Raw genomic sequence first — 22,429 nt, forward strand, 5'->3', positions numbered from 1 at the left:
GTTTTAAAACCAGCACCACATTTGTTTGGAAAATGCATTAGTAGGATGAGCTGCAAAGCTGAGTATGACGGTTGTGCCCATGAGAAACTTGCCCAATCTTTTCCACCAAACGGTTTCGTCTGCTACCGACTGCTCAACACCGTCAATTCCATTTGCATTTGAGAAAACAGAGTTTCTCATCTTGCAAATCTCAGTGCAGAAATATATGAAAAATTGTTACAGCAGTGGAATATCTTCACAGTCTGGGTCCAAACTCAATCTACCAAGACAACGGTGTTCTCCTCCCACAGAGCTGTGGTTTTCAGAGGCTACCTGCAGAACTTGGGAGAGGAGATGATGGGATGGCTTGCCTGCAGTCCTGAGACGTCATCTCACAGCAGTGTGTGTGATCAGCATGATGAAGAGGGGACAGCTCTTGTGGCTGCTACTGAAGCTCCCGTTTGTCACATCAATAAATTCATTCCTCTGGTTTCAAATATCCCAAAAACAGCACCCAGCAAGAGTCAACAGCAGGACAAGTTGTTTGACATTGGCAGAGAAAATTTAGCAAATTTGCCACGAGAATGATCCACATATTCCCCCCATAAATGCATTTTGCTTACAAATGTAGCTCCATTTAAAAGGGGAAATGAACAGGCTTGTATGAAATCTTTTGCCAAGAAGCTTGTTAAAACAAAAAAAAAAAATCACCCAAACATTACATTTTGTGACTTTATATGCAAAGATTATTTGATTGATCACACCACAGGACTGTCACTGCAACTTTTATGTTTGGTTTTTAACCTCCAGAGCAGTGTTCCCCAATCCAGCTCCTCTGGACCCCTTGTCCTGCAAGTTTTAGATGTTTCCATATTTTAAACACACCTAACTGCAATGAATGGCTGGTAAAGAACTTAAAAACCAGTTCAATCAATCTCATTTAAGCATGCCGGGGTTAGAAATATGTAAAACATGCAGGGCAGAGGGCTCCCAAGGACAAGAGTAGAGAAACACTTGAGGAATAAAGTTTAAAATAAGGATGCATGTTTCACTAAACAGTCAATTTCACCCTTTAAAACATCTTTTATAAACCCTCAGTCAAATGTCTCACCAAATATGAGGCTCAGATTATTTGTAAATCACTGAATTCTGTCTTGTTTACAAGCCAAACACGGCTGGTTTCATCAGTAAACAGTGTAAAAGATTTCCTGTGGGTGCAGCGATTGTTTGTTTTGACTTTCTGCGTGGAAAATTGAGGAACTTGAAAAGAAATGTTCCGCAAAGTTCAACCTTCCCAAGTCTCTTAAAACATCAGACATTTACATTAATCTATCAACTCTATGGTTCTCTATTAGGTGGAAAAAGTGGACGGAGCTGTCCCAGTTAGTAAACCGATACAGGAAAGATTATCCGTGGCTTTGTGCCTCGTAGTTCAACCCTAAATCGTCAACAGAAGCCACTCCTGGATAATGGATTAGCGGCTGCTTTAATCCTTGCTTCAGCGCAAACACACCTGAAATAGTGACAATATTATAATAAGATACAGTTTAATACTAAATGCCCATGTAGCTCTTTAATTTTGTTGTCGTTAAAGCAAAAACATAAATAAAAAACGTACCTTTTTATCAAGCGTCTTCAACCTGGACAAGCAGGTGGCAGCAACACAGCAGAGAGCAAAGTCATGTAAACATTGCGGGAAATTAATGATTAAAAACTCGCAAACGAGGTCCTAATTAGCGCAAAGACAGCTGACAGCGGTAATTTAATTATCATGGAAAAATTCAAACCGAAAGCTGATCCTGCACATAGCTCATGTAGCCGCCGTTACCTGGGCCATACCAGACACATGAAAATAAACAATGAAAGGCCATTTAAAAGCAACCAACTTCTAGTTCAAAACACGAGCTTTTAATTTGCGAGTCTTAATTCACGTTGCTTGTCTGTCAGTGCCGCAGCCCTGTTCTCCATCTTCCCTCATCATTCTTCAAAGGGCTTATAAAAGATAAGATGTCTGACTGTTATCCATTTCCAGCCGCCGCTTTTTCATTTTTAGAGTCGTTTAGGAAGTCGATATGATCAGCATTATAAATGGAGGAATATTGGATTTGTCTGATTGAATCAGCTCTGACAGTTTAAGATTTCCTCAACAATCAATGTCAAAACCATCGACTTGATCTTCGCCTCTTTCAAGTAGTTTACCGAGTGAAGCTTTTTTAAAATAGAGGATCTTTGTTTCACTGTTTGTCTAGCCTGGGGGCAATATCGCCCCCTAAAGGTCCGATTTAGTACTGCAACGTCCTTTATAGATTCCTCCACTTTATTCTGCCATCTTACTGAACTTCAGGGACAGATCACATTACTCAGCATCCCAATGTGCCACTAACTGCCAATGGACTAATTTTTACTAATTATTTTTCCTTGGCTAGATGTTGCAGGGGACAGCCTATATACATTGGCATAAAGAACCTATAGCAAAAGCTGCAAACACACTGCAATACAAAGTAGCTATAAAGGAGACACAAATCACACACAAAAGCGAAGTGTTTTAAGTGATTGTAATTAAACTCATAGGTTAATTACATCATTAAGTTGAATTATTTTCCATTTGTTCACTCAGCAATATATAAGCAGTGAAAACACATCAGGCTTGAACAGGTGTACCAACTAGTATTGCACACTCAAGCATTGTAAAAATTAAAAATATTTTACATATACACAATTCCAAATGGCATTTATAATTTAATATGCAATTGAAATAAGAAACTATAACATTTTTGATGAATTTGGCATCCACGTCTGATCAGGCAAAAGGCTGCTCAACATCATGCGACGTCCTGGCATCGTGGATCTCCATGTGCACCCTCAGGTCTGAAGCTGTGCCAAATTTTTTGCCACAACGCACACAGCGAAATGTCCTCTCGCCACTAATTTCTGTTGTGCTTGAAGATTGCCTGGAACAAATCTTTAAATGATAGGAATGTGCAACCATTTTGCCACATGAATTGCAATAATACGGTTTCTCACCCGTGTGTTTCCTCATGTGAACCCTAAGATTTGAACTTTGGGTAAAGAATTTCCCACAGAAAGGGCACCTATGTGGCTTCTCACCTGTGTGAACTCTTAAATGCAAAGCCAAACTATCTCTACGTGCAAATTCTTTGTCACATTCAGAACATTTGAAGGCTTTCTCTCCCATGTGAGATTCATCCATATGCCTGATCAGATCACAGTCTCTGCTAAATGTGCTTCCACAGAAACGGCAAGACTTCTTGCCATGGGAATGTTCATGATGCGAATAAGAAGCATCACCACGACTCGGACCACAAAAGGAGGAGCCTGAGACATCGTTTCCCATCCAGTCATCATCATCATTGTTCAAAGTCACAGTTATTGAGCTTACACCTGGGAACAGCTGGCACTCTGCCTGGGAGGTTGCCTCTGCTTCATAATGAGCAACTTTTACATCCTCTGAAGACTCGGCATCCGGGTCAGGAACGATGCAAAGATCCACCTGCTCCTCTTTCACTTGTTGATCTTCAGGAGTCTCATTTTGCTCCACTATGGGAAGCTGACGTGGCCTCTCTGAGACTGATGGGACGTCTGGGAGACAAGAGATACACAGATATGGACAAGGCCGGATTATCCAATAGGCAGTATGGACATGAAACAAAATGTAAATAAAAGCCAGATAGTTACACCACAGTAGGGCTGGGCGATTAATCAGATTTTAATCTCAACTACGATCTGAGTTTTCAATGATCATAAAAATAAAAGTGAGTGGTTGTTCGTCTCTGTGTGGCCCTGCGATGGACTGGCGAGCTGTCCAGGGTGTACCCTGCCTGTTGCCCAAAGCCAGCTGGGATAGGCTCCAGCTTCCCCGCGACCCTGAATTGGATTAAGTGGTTCAGAAAATGAATGAATGAATGATAAAAATAAAAGGGTGTGATTATTTTTCTCTCTGCAGTTTCCTCTCCTGCTGTCTCCAGCTGCTAATCGAGCGTCTCTGGCGTTGCAGCGCTGTGCTGTAAACTCCTCCCACAGCCGCTTTGCTTTCATTCAGACACTGTTGCCAACTTTCTTGCTAAATCTGGCAACTTTTATTGTTAAAAGCGACAAATCTAGCAACTTTTACTGGAGTTATTAGAGACTTTCCTGGTGTTTTGGCGACTGACTTGAAGGCACATATCGTTCTGCAGTTCCTGTAAGGAAGGAGCAGCGGGAGCCTCTCCCGTCCTAAAGCACTCCCAGGCGGCCAGTCTCAGTCGGCTCCGGCTGCAGGTCCATGTAGAATAACTGCAGTAGGTTGTGGAAGTTCACCTAAACATAGTTTATACCATTGTCAGTGAGAACTGGCTGCATTATTTTCCTATACATAGTTCAGCGAGTTAAACACCAATATCTCTTACGGGGTGTTACCATAGCAACGCGTTAATCAGCTGGTTCAGATCACCTGTCTTAACAGGTGAATGAGAAAAACGGGCTGCAGCCTGACAGCGGTTGTTTGGCAGAAAACGTAACTTGAGGCCAAAGTAAAATGGTTCCTATATAAGCGGTAAAAGCGGATTAAACAACTCGGAACCGTGCATTAGACGGTTATATCAACGACACGGAGTTTAGAACACCACGACGTGCCGAGTTGTTTAAAAATACTGGATAATTGTGTTAAATAATCGAGATCCCAATTTTAGTCAAAATAATCGAGATTTTATTTTATGTCATAATCAAGCAGCCCTATTATGGACATGAAACAAAATGAAAATAAAAGCCAGATAATTATAGGCTGAGAGATGTTAGAAATGTCATTTCACAGTGTATCATTCACAACTTTCAAAATGTTGCGGTGGGGAAAGGGGGGTCCGTGGGACACTCTGTGCCCAGGGCCCTGTGCATTTTTAATCCGGCCCTGAATATGGACACCTTCTTCTAAAACAATCATTTTGCAAATATGCAATAAATGTATTAAAATGCTATTAATGCCCATTTCTAAAGAAAATTACAAATGCTTCCACATTTACAATGTCACATGATTTACTGAATCTGATGAAAACAATCAGATATTTGTCCTGCAGCTGCTGCTCTTAAGCATTACAAACCTTCTTTAAACAGGAACACGCGCGGCTGTAAAATGGTGAGCTGCTCAATTTGTTGTCTGAGCTGGATGATTTCACTCCTGGAGCGGACAACTTCTTCGTGATAGTCCGCTATTGTCTTTTCAACAAGCCCAAAGATCTCATCTGCAGCGGCCGCCAGCCGCTCGTTGACCAGCAGCCTGAGCTGCTGCGCCCCCCACATGGCGGAGCCCCGGCGAAACCCCCGACAGTAAAAGCAGACAAACGGGCTGGTAAATAAAGAAACGGGATCCGCGTGACTGGAAAAAGCGTTCGTAATCCAAACAAAAGACAATTATGACAGAGAATTAGATTAATATTTCTTCTTCTTCCTCCTCGTTATTGGCGCATTACATCCGGTGTTAGGGGTGTTTCCGCCACCTAGCTGTGTGGAGGTGAAGGCGTAAATTCAATTCAATTCAACTTTATTTATATAGCAAATTAAGAGGGTAGTTCACAAAAATGAGCAGAACATCACTGGTGCAAAGGCCAAGATAATGCATCAGCCATAACATTCTCTGGTTTCTTGATGTGGTGAACATCCAAGTCAAGGTTATTCATTCCAGATCTATGAGAGAAAAAATGTCTATTTCTACCTAGACATCAAGCAGTAGCTTTGTGTTTAGAAAATAAAGGAAATCTGCTTAGAGTGCTGACAACACCCCGACAGGGACTTTATTTGGGGAAAAATGTAATGTGTAGGAGGTTGTTGGGAGAATAAAGCTTTCTATGTGAAACTTTGTCCAGTTTTTCCTGCAGCACCACAAATGATCGGTTAGGTATCAGTCAGGACTGCAAGTGGCCGGTTCCAGCACCCTTGCCGGCTACTTCTGCAGCCATGCATTTAATATGCATAGATTGTGGTTTTGCAACAACTTGTTGATAAATGCATGAACATCTGAGGAAAGGATGTCTTTTTTTTCCCCCATAATGTTAGCATAGCTGCAGTGTAACTTATCATTGCTAAGCCTATATATACAAACCTTGTACCATCACTGAGCCAGATTTGTTGATAGCCGGCTGGATGGTCCTTCTTGTCATCCACTTCTTCCAGAGTGGATCTGGAAAAGTGATTTTTCTGTTTTATTCGTCAAAACCGCAAATGTTTTTTTTTCTTTTGTAATTTCCACACCATCCCACCTTTCTTTAAGAAGCAAGCTGATTTATTTTCCCTGAAGTATTACTGTCCGGCACATTTTAAAGGAAACCCTACTTTAACACACCTGAATTAGATAAAATGCTTGTTAACAAGACTGCAAAGAACTTGATGAGGAGGTTAATTTATCAGAATCAGGTGTGTTGGAGTAGAAACACGTCTAAGACAGACAGGACAGTGGTATTTGAAGACCAGGATTGGGAAACACTGCTCCAAGCTTCGTGAAAATCTGCAGAAAGATTGTGTGTCTGCAGCAAGGAGGACTGAAAATAACAAAGTTCACTGGAAGAAGAAGATTTGGGGTGGATGTAGCACAGGTGGTAGAACTGCTCATCTTGGTCTGCGGTTCCAGTCCTGCTTCCCAACGCTGCTGCTGCTGCAGCCCCTGAGGTGGACATGATTGTTCTCTGATTTCTCTGTCTTGTCCCAAACCGAGATAAATGCAGAGAGTTGCGTCACGAAGGGCATCTGGCGCAAATTCACCCGTGCAATGATCCGCTGTGGCGACCCCTTCAGAGGGACAAGCCGAAAGGGAAACAACTGCAGGGAAAATACTAAAATAACAAACAGAAAATCTATGCAGGTTAGGAGATATCAAAAGTCCTAAATGATGACTGGCCTCTGCAACCTGCAGGAAACTGTCTTTTTAAAGTCTTCCTCTTCTGCTTCATATTCTCATCCTTTTCAGGCTCAAAAACGGCCATTGTTGCTGTACTTCATATAAGCAAAGTAATAAACTCTTCCTTCTCTTTTGTTACAGCTATAATTAAATGCAAATCTTAAAAGGAGTTTAATTTCCAACAGTATTTTAATGCTTCGACTTGTGTCACGGAATTCTGCATCCTTTCACTGAATCTGGCTGTAAACACATTAAAGGCCACAAACATCTGGACCAAATTTCTACATATTAAAGTGTAAAGAGTCATTTTGTGGGTGAGGAGGGGGATTAACCTTTATTAACACATTATGCATTGACCGCATGCTTGGTATAATCTGAGTATTTAAACAAAGCATCAGGAGATTTCCAAGATGAGAAGTTTATTCGTCTGCAAAGTAGCAATTTTTACAAAAAAACATGAGAAGAAAAAAACATGTGGAGCCAGCACAACGTTGGAGTGTACAGTCTTTACAAAATTTTGTCATTACTAATCATTTCAGGAATGTGACATGATGCTGTGAATCCAACTGCTCCTCTGGGACAAATGAAAGCTGCTCTGCTGACAGATCAAACAGGTAAAAGCATGTCTGATCAGATAAAACACCGTCAGAAGATTAAAGTCTCTGCAGTCCCGTGCCTGGAGATCTTCTGGTACATCATGTGGGAAAAAACACTCAAGTCAAAATGATAATTAACCTTGTTTTGCAGCTCAAATAAACGAGTTGAGTTGATGTTCATTTTATACAAGTCATGAAAAGAACCATTTGTAAATCAGCACATCAGAGCCAGAGAATACACTTTCATCATTATAAAAAACACTCCACTTGTCAATATGCCTCCATATAAACAGCATACAGTAGGTTCATCTTTACCAAACACGACCCAGCAGATTACACTGTAATAAATAAATGATAACTTTACACCCACACAATACAACAAATCAGCCTACATCTACTCATAGGACACTTCATTTATGGACATGATAAAGTCATTCAGTTTCAGCTTTTACAGAGTGTTGTACCGGCTTAAAAACAGGGGAATTTAGTCATTTTATCTTGCTATGCACATCTGCAAATGCTGTCTAGTAAGGTAAGCACTGAATTTAATGTTTTTTCCCCCCATACTAAGCCAGAAAAGTAAACCATCCAAAAGAAAAAACATGTTGGTTAAAGTAAATCAAAACGTTGACATGCTTGACTGGAAAGGAAACTAGCAATAAATCAGCCACACTTGAGTCTGTAATTTACCAGTTTACATGCATAACAAAATGCTTCTTGTTTGTAGCAACTCATTGTTCATCAGATTAAAAAAAACCAAAAAAAACAAAACCCTGAGGCTATGCTCATAAATATGTACATTCAAAGTCCAAAAGCAGGGTAACATAAAGACCTGGGTCAAATCTTACATCACAAACTTGAAAAAGACTTTTTAGGGCAGGAGAGGGAGTAACAGAATAATCCTAGGTTATTTATTATAAGGTTACAATCATAAAGAGAGTGACATTCAGTTTATTAGGAGCAATAAATTATAGTTTCCCATAGATCTTTAATAAAGAGGCGTGGGATCATTTGCAGATTAGGAATTGGGATCTGTTGTGATTAATGTTGTAGTAAGATACACGCATGTAACAAAAAGTAATATTTGCGAGTGTTTAAGTGGACACTAATTGTTCATCAGAACACTAATACTGTTATTAAAGTGCAACAGAACCAAATAGGCAAGTTCAAGTAGCCTATAAACTTATTGTGTACCTTGACTGTGCAGAAAAACTAAAAAGGGAAAGTCCACAAACAACTGCTAATGGAACTGTTCAAGCTAAAAAAAAAAACCTGCGCACGCACGCACACACACACACACACACACACACACACACACACACACACACACACACACACACACACACACACACACACACGCACACACACACACACAGAGCCTCTTCATTTGAGCCCTTTTTTTTTTTTAGCCCCAGAAGTTTTTATTTGTTCATCTGCCTCCTTATATGACTCCTGCTGTCAACACTGTAAACTGTAACAACTGACTAAATATGAAGCTGTGCACATCTACATCACTGAAACACAAAGCTGAGTCAGTCTGACTGTAGCAACACAAACAGTCTTCAATTCACAGAAAAAAAAACTGCATCCAAACACAAACAAACATACATGATCTAATCCAGGGGTGGGGAACCTCATCCTGACAGGTATCAATGTGTCCCTGTTCCAACACACCAGATTCAAGTCAACAAATCACTGCACAGTGATATGAATCAGGTGTGGTGGACCAGGGATGCATGGAAAACCTGCAGGATTCCAGCCCTCAAAGACCAGATCTAACAGGTTTGTTCTGTTCCAACACTGGAGTAAACTTACAAATGCACTTCTCAGCACCATCGCATACCAAAATGAGCTCATTTCCTGTTTGTATCCAAAGTAAACAAATGCCTACCAGGAGAAAAGGAACTCAGGAAGACCATGTCTGACCAACAGAAGTACTGCCTCAACGCAGTCAGTCATTCTCAGAGCAGCGATGTTATTGCTACATAAAAGGACCTACAGTAATAAATACTCAGTGCATGAATGTTTACAAAGCAACCTCTATATATTTTGAGGGATGCTGCACAAAGATAATGAGACGTTAAAGATTCTACCTCCGATAGGAGGCTTTATTTAGAAGAAAAAAAAGGATGATCAATTACAGAACTTTGCGCAGCTGTTCTGCAGATTTCATGGCTTCCTCGAGATTCACGGCAGCAAGAACAGAACATTTTGCTTGTTAGGATCAACATGGAAATCTTGAGGGAAAAATGCAAATAATCTTTGTGGTGCTTCTGTGCAGAGTTCTGCAAACATCTAGTCTCAGCTTCTCTTTAAACTTAGGGAAATGCAGCAGTAAATGGATTTCCTGCCTCATATCAAACTAAAGTGTTAGTTTAGGTTTGGTGTCATCAAATTAGGACGAGTTGGAACCAGAGCCCATTTCTAAGGGTTGATACACTGGAAATATGGGTTTTGTGAAGGAATAATAATTTACTAATGATTTAAACATCATGAGCAGTTTGTAGGAACTGCATCCAAGTTGCCAGGTTGTGACAAATTAAAGCTTTTAGAAGAAGGTGGGCAACAGAAAAGCTTATTTAAAACTCAAACTTTGAGAATTTCCTTGCAGTAAATGCTGTTTTCACACTGCATCAACTAACATCAGCATCCACGTTGCCCAACAGTCTGCTGCACATGTGAACCATTGTTTCCTCTGACGTTTGCAGTTTGACTCATCACAGAAGGTGAGAAGTTTGCTCTTCTGGTTAACTTTGAACTTTCTTGCTTCTGCTTGTCATACAGCCGTTTGAACGCTGTTGACAGAGTTACATGATGTCTATTCCACAGCCCAAAGGAAAAAAAATCCATTTGATTCATTTTAGTAATTTGAAAAGAAATAAAAACATAACATAACTTATTTAAACTATTCAATAATAAATACAACTATTACAGAATTTAAAAAGAATTTAAAATAATTTTAAAAGGATTTTAAAAGAATCTGGCAACCCAGGTTGATTTTCTTTAAAAAGTAAGTAAATTTTCTTGCAAACCCTCAAACTAAATTTAACAGTCACTCATTAAGTTTGAAATAAAATATAAAAAAGGCATGATAGATATTTTGTTGAATTAATGTTAAACCTATTTGTTTGCATTGATTATAAGTAGCTCACTGTTTCAGTAAAAAGAAACGTCATCCTGTAGACAAAACTGCAATGCATAAGAGAGATATTTTAAGACTTATGAAGAAAAGCAAAAACTCCTGGCTGCATTCAGCAGAGACACAACAGCTTATAATGTAAATCTGCCTCAGTGTGGACAAAATGCTGCTGTGGAATGATTCAGAAAATCAAACAACGAACACATAAGACATGGAATGGACTAGAACAGTACCAGCTATACATCACAAGGAAATGTGACAAATTATTCTGTGAATCTCTACATCTACACGACGACAGACACATGAACACTTTACATTCAGAAGTGCCACCAGGATCCCATCCTGCTTCCAAACAGATGACCAAATGTGATTAGAGGTTCGGGATTTTAGTTTGCATCCAGGTTGACACAAAAATTACTTGTTGAAAGTTTGCATAATGAAGAGGTTCGCATTAAGCAAACAGGTTCAGTGAGTAAAAACATCTGTCCACTTCCCTTGCCCAGCAGAATACAGCCATGACTGCAACCTGTCGACCGCAGACACACTGCTCTCTAAAAGCCAAGTGTCAATCAACGCATGCCGTGCACAATATGGGACACTGCATCGTGTCATAATATAATCCTTATTTTCTGGTATTTGGGTCGGTGAGGCTGCAGCATGTCACCATGACAACTGGAACAAACCCAAGGGAGGGAAGGAGCGCCAGAGGAGTTGAACATGCATCAGCAGAGAGAAAACAGGGCGGAAAACTGTGCTCTGCTGCAATCAGAAGATAAATGCAACAGGAAATTCATTCATCCAGTTGTATGGAGTAAATAAAAAAATAAAAAAATCCAAACACCTGAAAAGCTGCTCCATTTTGTTTAAAACCAGTTTGCTCTGAAAGAAAAATGTGTTTACCAGACAGATTTTCCAGTTTTTTTTCCAGAATGTTTTACTGAAAGTTAACCTGAGTAACCGTTTCTGGAACATCCCAGTTATTTTCTCCCACACGGCGCTCCACACCTGTTTCTATCTCAGCAAGCATCATAAATGTTCTATTAATGAGCCTCGAGGTCCCTGATTAACTAAACTGGGGCTACAAGGGGAAAAACCAGCTGACAAATGGAACAAACACATTCATCCAAAAGTCCTCATCATGTCCTGATAACAGAGAATAAAGGAAGCAAAGAAGCCCTAACTGGTCACCGCTGGAGTCCTTTTCCATTTATTAGTGCTGCATGATGGATTATGGATGATGATGACGACGATGACGATGATGATGATGATGATGATGATGATGATGTAACTGGTGGGTGTGCATCTTCAGCTGTGATCAAGTCTTTGCTTCACTCACTCACACACACGCACAAACTTGCAGAGTAGGAAGAGAGGCGACGTTAACCGAGTTTGGTGATCTGTAGATCTCCGTGTATTCGTACTGTGTCGATGGAGGGCAAAGTTTTTACTTTGTGATAAAAGTCAAAGAGCTGGTGTCCGTCCACGAATATCCGGAACCGCTGGTGCTCGCAGTGGATCTCAATCTGCAAAAATGGAGGGAAAAAAAAGAACAAAAATATTAAAAAATAAAAAGATTTGGGAAAATAAATAAACTATAATGCAAGCAGTGATTTAGCAAAACCTCTCCATGACTTTAGGAATAATAATAAAAAAAATAAAAAAAATTCACCTTACAAGTGAAGCATTGATGCAAAGTTCATTTTAGACCATTAGCTCAACAATCTAGCAGTTTACATATAAAGTAGTTGTTGACATGCTGAGAACAATGCATGAGACTGCAGGAACGCAAACATTTTTTTTTTGCCATTGCATTCATGGTTAGTTTACCGCTTCATAAAGAGAAGTAAAAATCACTGTAAGCACTTGCTTAACCTCATGAAAAAGCTCTGGTTACTGTTCTTGGATCGTAACGTCAAAATCAGTTTGCAGATTTCTTGGAGGGAAAAAAGCGTTCATGCTAAGATTTTTTTTTTTTTTTTTTTTTTTTTTTTTTAAAAAGGTGCTACAGAGAGCCAACAGTTCACTTTATCCTTACAGAAACTATTTTACCGGATATAAAGTCACACTGAGGCTCTTAATCTTTAAAGATATTAGATCAGCCTGCAAGACAACTTGAAGCTCACTGTCAGTCCTGCAGTGTAAGGCTGAGTTTTGATCCATAAATATATGTAAAGTGTAGCCAAACATCATGTAGCTGCATCATCATGCACATCAGAAACCCACAACACACTGATGAGTTCACCACATGTAGTTTCAGGCTTTCCCTAAAGACATGGTAGCATTCTAAAAATACACTTTAGCACCCTGCACAGAAGATAAACAGACATTTACAAAGAGGGTGGGGGTGTTCTCTTTTTGCAGATGACCAACATGACCAGATGTCCAACATTCACTTTTATTTCTGGTGTCCACCAAACCCCGATGACACTAAACCTTATATATGCTCACAGGCTAGCTTGCTACTGAATTTATTGGGAGTATTTTGATTGAGAAGAGAAAAAAAAAAAAAAAAAAAAAAAAAAGACTGTTGCATCCAGAAACAAATCCGCAGTTCCTTCAAGATAATTATTAATCACCATACTGTATCTTACTGAGAAAAAGGTTTTATAAATGGGACACATGGTTGCTAAAAGCTGCAGGATGACCAGAATCTGGAGCAGAACCAAACTGTGTCTTCATAGTTAGGTATGGAGTAGTCTGTCTATTGCAAGACTGTCTAACAAGATTCAGAGCTCCAAAACACACTTGCCTTTATGACTTTAAGATATATATCCATCTTGGAAAACATATCCTTGCAAGGAATAACATTTAGACAGTTATTTAATGCTCCAGACTTTTATTTTTTGCTCAGTTCTCACTACATTACCATTTGGACCGACTACTAATAAACCCTTTTTTTAAAATTTTTTTTTAAATTTCAGACCGGTCAACGTTATTTATATTCTTCTACATACATATACATTTAGCCTTGTCGTGGCTTCTGAATATGAATCTACTAAAGCAAGCTTACTGAACTTCTCTAACTATGCAGAATATATATATATATATATATATATATATATCTTGTACTACATAAAAGAAACTTAATAAAGGAGTAAAATATTAAAACTGGTAGGGTCACCCATGGCAAACAGGTGTCTAGGGGAGGGACCAGACCAAGCACAGCTCATCGACCTCTATGATGACGACCAACCTGGGCATGAATGTTCCCTTGCCCGGACGCGGGTTACCGGGACCCCCCCTCTGGAGCCAGGCCTGGAGGTGGGGTACGAGAGCGAGCGTCTGGTGGCCGGGCCTTCGCCCATGGGGCCCGGTCGGGCTCAGCCCGAAAGGGTTACATGGGCCCCACCTCCCGTGGGCTCACCATCTGTGGGAGGAGCCGTAGGGGTCGGGTGCAATGTGAGCTGGGCGGCAGCAAGAGGCGGGGACCCTGGCGGTCCGATCCCCGGCTGCAGAAGCTGGCTCTAGGGACGTGGAACGTCACCTCTCTGGTGGGGAAGGAGCCTGAGCTTGTGTGCAAGGTTGAGCGGTTCCGGCTAGATATAGTTGGACTCACCTCGACGCATGGCTTGGGCTCTGGAACCAGTACCCTCGAGAGGGGCTGGACCTTCTTCCACTCTGGAGTTGCTCATGGTGAGAGCTGCCGAGCAGGTGTGGGCATTCTCATCAGCCCCCAGCTTGGTGCCTGTACGTTGGGGTTTACCCCGGTGGATGAAAGGGTAGTTTCCCTCCGCCTCCGGGTGGGGGGACGGGTCCTGACTGTTGTCTGTGCTTATGCACCGAACAGCAGTTCAGAGTACCCACCCTTTCTGGAGTCCTTGGAGGGAGTGCTGGAGGGTGCTCCTTCTGGGGACTCCATTGTTCTGCTGGGGGACTTCAATGCTCACGTGGGCAATGACAGTGAGACCTGGAGGGGAGTGATTGGGAGGCATGGTCCCCCCCCTCTGAACCCAAATGGTGTTTTGTTATTGGACTTCTGTGCTCGTCATGGATTGTCCATAACGAACACCATGTTCCAACATAAGAGTGTCCATATGTACACCTGGCATCAGGATTCCCTGGGCCGCAGTTCGATGATCAATTTTGTAGTCGTATCATCGGACCTGTGGCCACATGCCTTGGACACTCGGGTGAAGAGGGGGGCGGAGCTGTCAACTGATCACCACCTGGTGGTGAGTTGGCTCAGATGGTGGGGGAGGAAGCCGGTCAGATCTGGCAGGCTCAAACGTGTTGTGAGGGTCTGCTGGGAACGCCTGGCTGAGTCCCCCGTCAGAGCGAGCTTCAACTCCCACCTTCAGAAGAGCTTTGAACATGTCCCAAGTGAGGCGGGGGACATTGAGTCCGAATGGGCTGTATTCCGTGCCTCTATTGCTGAGGCGGCCGGCCGGAGCTGTGGCTGTAAGGTCGTTGGTGCCTGTCGTGGCGGTAATCCCAGGACTCGTTGGTTCCGATGAGGAAGCAGAGCTGGGGGACTCAGGGGTGGACTCTCCTATCTCTGGGGCTGAAGTCGCTGAGGTGGTCAAAAAGCTCCTTGGCGGCAAGGCCCCAGGGGTGGATGAGATCCGCCCGGAGTTCCTTAAGGCTCTGGATGCTGTGGGGCTGTCCTGGCTGACACGCCTCTGCAGCATCGCGTGGACATCGGAGGCAGTACCGCTGGATTGGCAGACTGGGGTGGTGGTCCCCCTTTTTAAGAAGGGGGACCTGAGGGTGTGTTCCAATTACAGGGGAATCACACTCCTCAGCCTCCCTGGTAAGGTCTATTCAGGGGTCCTGGAGAGGAGGGTCCGCCAGATAGTCGAATCCCGGATTGAGGAGGAGCAGTGTGGTTTTCGACCTGGTCGCGGAACAGTGGACCAGCTCTATACCCTCTTTGGGGTCCTGGAGGGGGCATGGGAGTTTGCCCAACCGGTCTACATGTGTTTTGTGGACCTGGAGAAGGCATTAGACCGTGTCCCCCGGGGGCTCCAGTGAGGGGTACTCCGGGAGTATGGGGTACCGGACCCCCTTGTACGAGCTGTCCGGTCCCTGTACGACAGGTGTCAGAGCTTGGTCCGCATTGCCGGTAGTAAGTCGGATTCGTTTCCGGTGAGGGTTGGACTCCGCCAAGGCTGCCCTTTATCACCGATTCTGTTCATAACTTATATGGACAGAATTTCTAGGCGCAGCCGAGGGGTTGAGGGGATCCGACTTGGTGGCCTCAGGACTGGGTCCCTGCTTTTTGCGGATGACGTGGTCCAGTTGGCTTCACCTGGTCGTGATCTCCAGCTCTCGCTTGAGCGATTCGCGGCCGAGTGTGAAGCGGCTGGGATGAGAATCAGCACCTCCAAATCTGAGACCATGGTCCTCAGCTGGAATAGGGTGGATTGCCCTCTCCGGGTCAGGAGTCAGGTCCTGCCTCAAGTGGAGGAGTTTAAATATCTCGGGGTCTTGTTCACGAGTGAGGGAAAGATGGAGCGCGAGATCGACAGACGGATCGGTGCAGCGTCTGCAGTAATGCGGACTCTGCGCCGGTCTGTCGTGGTGAAGAAGGAGCTGAGCCAGAAGGCGAAGCTCTCCATTTACCAGTCGATCTACGTTCCTACCCTCACCTATGGTCATGAGCTGTGGGTCGTGACCGAAAGAACAAGATCTCGTATACAGGCGGCTGAAATGAGTTTCCTCCGCAGGGTGGCCGGGCTCTCCCTTAGAGATAGGGTGAGGAGCTCAGTCATCCTGGAGGAGATCAGAGTAGAGCCGCTGCTCCTTCGCATCGAGAGGAACCAGTTGAGGTGGCTCGGGCATCTGGTCAGGATGCCTCCTGGACGCCTCCCTGGTGAGGTGTTCCAGGCACGTCCCTCTGGGAGGAGACCCCGGGGAAGACCCAGGACACGCTGGAGGGATTATATCTCTCGGCTGGCCTGGGAACGCCTCGGGATCCCCCCCGCAGAGTTGGCAAATGTGGCTGGGGAGAGGGAAGTCTGGGCTTCCCTGCTTAGGCTGCTGCCCCCGCGACCCGACCCCGGGTAAGCGGCAGAAGATGAAGATGAAGATGAATATTAAAACTATACTATACAACACGTGTAGAAAAGACCCTGCCACTCTTTTTCCTAGAACCGTGCACACATAACCGAAACCTTGAATAGGAGCACCTTGAATAAATCGTAGAAGAGAAGACATCTGGTTCGGTCCTTTCTTTGGTACACTCTGCAGCGGGTCAGATTCATACAGCACCCACTATTTTCTACAATATGCATAAATTCCACCCCAAGTCTGTACAATACCCATGTATTCTGTTGACAGGTCTAAAAAAGGGTTGGAAGAAGTACAACTTATTTGCTACAACCCCTATGCACATGATTAATGATTAAACCTAACACTCATGCTGTTTTCTGAACCCAGTGTTTTCCACAGAGCATGCATATATTATATACACACACACACACATATATACTCATACATATATATTTCAATGTGTGAACATGTACCAGACCATCAAATTCCTGTCTGATAGGGAAAAGTGCTTTTGCACCTCTGCACAATATGAACCTGAACAAACCCAGAACAAAAATGTGACTGTGTAAACATCTCTGCATGATTCAGACCAAAGAAAACAAATTTGCTCGAGGCAGATGGATTTCCATGAAGCGAGTAGCAGAAATGAGCTGTCCTGCTCTGAAACCGCAGCACATCATGTGTCCGTCCACATGCTTCCACATTCATCAAGACGTTTGAAACAATCGCCATGGCAGCCTCAATCTCCAGATGCCAGACATCCATAGTGCTGCGATGCTTTCTCACACTGTGACCACAAACAGCGACACTATCAGAAAGCTGACATTCATCAGAACTTTTTTAAAATAACTCACAAGCAGAAGGTCTGAATGCAGCCAGTTTAAGAGACATTTATGTTTGTTGGAGTTATGCTGCACAGTTTGATTTGGTTTAAAACAACGTCCTATTTTTAGCTGGACATCTTGTGCTCCGTTCACCGCCACACTCAGAGTTATTAGAGCAGAACTACATTAGAGCCGACAAGTCCTCAGGTCTTTACCATGACTCATTATGAACATGTGCAGCTGCTCTACATCACCCCATGACCACCTCATCACCGTATGAACAGCTGATGCTTGCTGTAAGTGTACTAAAAGCCTATACGGAATACTGGGATATTTACCTTAAACATAGATGAAGTTTCCCAGAACTACAGTTGTGCTCATATTTATTCATACCCTTTCATTAAAGAAGGAAAAAAAACAGCTGCCTGTAAAATAGGCTGAAATTGACTAGTAATAATAAATAAAAAATTTTATGAAAATCATGACATTTTTTAATTCTGATTCAATAGAAATATTTTTTAAAATAGCAAATAAATAAGATAATTTATTACATATTACATCACTCAAACTAATATTTAGTTGAACAATCCTTTAATGTTTCCGCTCCAGTCAGGTGTTTTCTGTTCCTCTCAGTCAGACTTCTGCACCTGTTGACAGGTATTTTGTCCCACTGTTCAAAAGAAAAGTGCTCTAATTTGTCCAGGACTAATTTTTTTTTCCTTCTTCAACTCAATTAAATGAAAAAACAGTGTCTTTTATTACTAAATTATATTTTTGCAAATTTTTAGTTACTGTTCCTTTTTTAGGTCACCAGTTATTTGAGTGACTGTTGTAAATTCAGCCTTTTCTGTAATGAAAGGGGATGAATACATCTAAAATCTAAACAGCAAAGATGTCCGACACATTATTTCTTTGTAGCTGCTGCTTTTGTTCGACTGATATCACGAGTTTTAAAAGAAAAAAATGTCTATACGTTTACCATTAATCAGAGTCTCCCTGTTGAATGAACAGGAACTGTCGCACTTTTCTAGCTGTATTAATTTCTCTAGTGTTTTCCGGTGGAATCTAAAGTCAGTCATTCATGCAAATAATCATAATCGCCTTTTCTGATGCAGGAAACGAATAATTGGTGTTCATGATGGTAGAAAACTAATTACCGAGATGGCTAAAAACTGGACGTTTAAAATGCATATCTTTACATCAGCCTGACTAAAAATATACAACAATCAAATCCAGGCTAAGATGTGTGGATAATGTGGTTGGGAGGGGCGGAGTCAATCCTGCACGGATACATTAATTTAGACCAGGAGTAGGCAACTCCGGTCCTCGAGTGCCACAGTCCTGCAAATGTAAGGATATTCTCTGCTGCAACACATCTGGCACACATCAGACCTAATCAGCAGACTTGTGCAGAGTTTGACAATGATTTGAATCAGGTGTGTTGCAGCAGGGAAACTCCTAACATTTGCAGGACTGTCTTACTCGAAGACCGGAGTTTCCTACCCCTGATCTGGACTCAGGGCTTTTTTATGCTTGATGTTAAACACACATACGGCGGAAGCTTCTGTCCACCTTCTGAGAAACAGATTAAACATCTCGGAGTGAACACAGAGCGCTTTCAGACAAATACAGTGGAGGTTAATCTCAATCTCAGCTCAGTTCATACAGTGTACGTAGATATGACTGTTGTTGTCATGATGTCTCACTCTTAAGATAAAAAAAGAACCAGACCAGTATGTACCAGATAGAAGAACAATGCGGCGACAGCTGATGATAGCTACTGATAACTGTTTGTGCGTTTGCGGAGACCTTCGTTTCTTTGAGCTATAACACGACAGAGAAAAGATTCTTTATGTTTCCTGATCGATCAGCTTAATAAAACCAAGATAGAAAATTAGTTTGGCTTGAAATTCATTCACTCAGGTAATTATTTCATCCACAGTTCCAAGGTACATAATGAAGAAGTACCAGCAGAAACTGTAGAGGCAGTGTTGAACGTTCACAGATGACCAAATAAAAGACAAGAAGCAGCCATGATGTATTTAATGGCCACACAGACCAGTACAGTCCACTGTTCTACCTCCTTTTGTCTCCGAAAACGATCTCCATGTTTGCTATACTGACACAAACATCAGAACTCTGAGGTGAAACCTGAATCTACCTCAGAAGATTCATTACTTAATGTTGTGATGTGAACATAAAGGACACATGAGGAGTTTGTGGGTATTAATGTTTGGCTACAGCTGACACTGACTGAACCATTTACATGTAAAGGCATCTTAAATCAGTCGTTAAACTGGTCTGATTGCAAAACACATGCTTTAAATTCCTGTCCGGTACACAGTAACAAAGAATTACAAAAAAACACAACCGCTTGTCTTGATTTTATCCAACGGGTAGAAATCCTAATGAGAAGCAGGACGGTGACACGAGCTGTGTCGACTCAAGGTTGCTTCAAGCTTGTCCAAATTGCAAATATCCTCTAAGAAAATCTTTATTTTTACAGGTACAGCACCGTCTCACAAAGAAAAACTCTCTATAGACAACATGCAATGAAATGAGAGAAATAACTTGGACATTTTCACAGGCAGTCCAAAGCGTTGAGGTGTCAGAACACTATATTGAAAGCTCTCCTCTGGACAAGCCAAAGACTAACCATTGCATGAACCAACTATGCATATAAACATTAATGACACTGAACAGAAGGACCTTTCTGCCTTTTGGACCTACAGCTTTGTCTGTTTTGTCTTTTTAGACTCTGCATGAACATAAAAGTGGTTAAATAGAGTAAAATATAAACAGCAGCAATAATAGCCATTTGAGAAAAAGGAAAAAAATGATCAATTCAGGTTGGTGCTGAAAAGACTTTTCATCTGGGGGTGTAGCAATGACCAGGTGGAAGGAGAAACGACTCTGAAGCAAAGAGATGGAGCCTCAACCACTGTGAAATCTGGCTATGAAGAGGAATTTTTACCCTAAAAGGCTGATCGGGGATGAAGGGAAAGTAGGCAGTGGACGCCTCCTCCTCTGTCCATTTCCCAGATATGCAGGCGCTGCGCAGAAACTGACGGTCGCTGAAGCGAGCGGCGAGTTTCAGCGCCACATCTTGCGGACGTTCCTCCTTCTCTGAATCACGCCCGCAAGTCAGGCTGACGTCAAAGCTGAGGAAAGAAGGGAACAGGTGGAGTCAGTCGGGGTGCTCCAGGGTGCCTCAGATCCAAGAGTGTGATAGCTAATCTGGGATGAGGCGAATAAATAATTCTGCTGTTGCTGTGTAAGAGCAAACCAATTGTTAATAATGCATAATCCCTGCTGCTACTTTTGGTTTACCCACCCTCCCCTGCAGCTGTGCATGAGAAGATTTCCAGAGCAATGAGATGCAACAAAAAGGAAAACAGTCGTGTTATTTGGAGCGGTTTTGTCAGCCGGGACTTCCAGATGAACTTTGGTGTGAATACTCTGCCAGCAGAAGCCACAGAACAAGATGAGGTCATGGAGAGGTTGCTTCCAAGTCTGACTCAAGTCTCCATGTAGGGTAAGGACACACCCAAGCCAGGCTGCTTCACTGGGTCTTCTATTCTTTTTTTTTTTTTTCCATTTCCCCCTCTTTTTCTCCCTGCTGTGGAGGAAACGCCCTGTCTCTGCATACTTAAAGAGCCACCACACTCTCTGGCTGCCCACGCATGTCCTGGAGTGGCTGTGCAAGCCTGACAAGCTAAAAACAAAACGCCAATCTATGAAATCAATCATCATGCACGCTGAAAAAAAGATATCTAAACAAGTTGGGGTTTGATTCAGATAAGGTGTGGTCTTACCCGTCTGGCTCCAGGTCCACAATGCCCATCACAATGATCTTCTTCCCAGGGCGCATGCCTCCGCGGATGCGCCCGCTGAATGGCACCGTCTGCGCAAAGCACGTCAACATTCACATGGAGCAGACTCAAACTACTGTAGCTGCACATCAGGAGGGAGTTTAAGTATTTCCTACCAGGAGACGTGATGAGTCCTCCTTGTCTGGTGAGATGAGGCCGGGGTTCCCCAGCGAATCGTTCAGATGGTCATCATCCACGTTCTGCAACACCAGTGGGAAGACACGGAAAGAAAGGAGAATTTATCTCTCTGTCAGGTGGGGGTGTACACAAAGCAGGCCTGGCTGAGGTTAAAACAGCCACCACCAGGCTGCAGGCCTGTCATCAATAAACACACAGCGTGGCCTCGCTCGCGGCTCGTAACAATGCGCGCGCGGCGGCAGACCTGTCATGTTATCAGGGATCCTGTCGCGAGCCATGTGATGAAACAAATTAGCCTCATGGGCTTCAAGCCGGCTCCATCTTCCACTGTGATGCAAATGCGCACGTTTAAAGCGCCATCAGAGAAAACACACACACACACACACACACTATGATACCTTTCCCCACAACCCCGTGTTGGATTTCTCCTCTCCTCTCCGAGATGAAAAAGGAGTCGCTTTGCGCCCTGAATGCGCAGCGCAGTCACAATAAGACGCGCGCGGTCGATAAACCAACCACCCCAAGCCGCCGTGCACGCGAAACCAACCCCAAACATGCCCTCAAGTTCCCGGTGCGGCGTTTAAATACTCACTATTCCGTCCTTCTCCGCTGCCTGCACCGCCATCTTGAGCTGAGTCGCATAGGATGCTTCTTGTCGGCGCAGAGGCAGCCGTGCCGCGGTGCGTGGCGTGTCAGCGTCGTGGCACTGACACGGGAGGAGATTCCTGCTCCTGCCCCCCTGCTCCCTGGGTCCCTGTGTCTGTCCTGGCCTGGTGGGGAGCGCAGTCTCCTCCGCTTCCCTCCCTGTCCAAAATGGGAGGATATCTGCTGACGTATGCTTTATAATAATTAGAGACCGAAAGCTTAATCCCCGTCTGTTGGAGAAGCTAATCAGACAGATTTTCCTCAACCCTTTACCCACTTACAATGCACTCTTCAGGCTCCTTTTCAGTTTTTATTTTTATTTGAAGAGCTTCAGACAAGCTTGTTTATTTGGTCTGGATTTG

At 43.1% G+C, this 22,429-nt stretch overlaps 2 protein-coding genes across 2 annotated transcripts; both read right to left on the minus strand.

Moving 5' to 3' along the window:
- Positions 1–2,550: 2,550 nt before the first annotated feature.
- Positions 2,551–5,419, minus strand: LOC306762070 (uncharacterized protein). The gene is made up of 2 exons (XM_079248445.1): positions 5,073–5,419; positions 2,551–3,579 (listed from the first exon to the last, which is right to left on the minus strand). Exons 1-2 carry the CDS (start codon positions 5,269–5,271, stop codon positions 2,780–2,782), a joined length of 999 nt encoding a protein of 332 aa, XP_079104571.1. The 5' UTR covers positions 5,272–5,419; the 3' UTR covers positions 2,551–2,779.
- Positions 5,420–9,184: 3,765 nt separating this feature from the next.
- Positions 9,185–22,124, minus strand: lgalslb (lectin, galactoside-binding-like b). Its single transcript, XM_079248446.1, has 5 exons — positions 22,015–22,124; positions 21,401–21,484; positions 21,228–21,316; positions 20,387–20,573; positions 9,185–12,120 (listed from the first exon to the last, which is right to left on the minus strand). The coding sequence occupies exons 1-5, from the start codon at positions 22,045–22,047 to the stop codon at positions 11,977–11,979; spliced, it is 537 nt and encodes a 178-aa protein (XP_079104572.1). The 5' UTR covers positions 22,048–22,124; the 3' UTR covers positions 9,185–11,976.
- Positions 22,125–22,429: the final 305 nt, after the last annotated feature.

Source organism: Telmatherina bonti (genome assembly GCF_933228915.1).
Source record: "Telmatherina bonti genome assembly, chromosome: 11".
NCBI lineage: Eukaryota > Metazoa > Chordata > Actinopteri > Atheriniformes > Telmatherinidae > Telmatherina > Telmatherina bonti.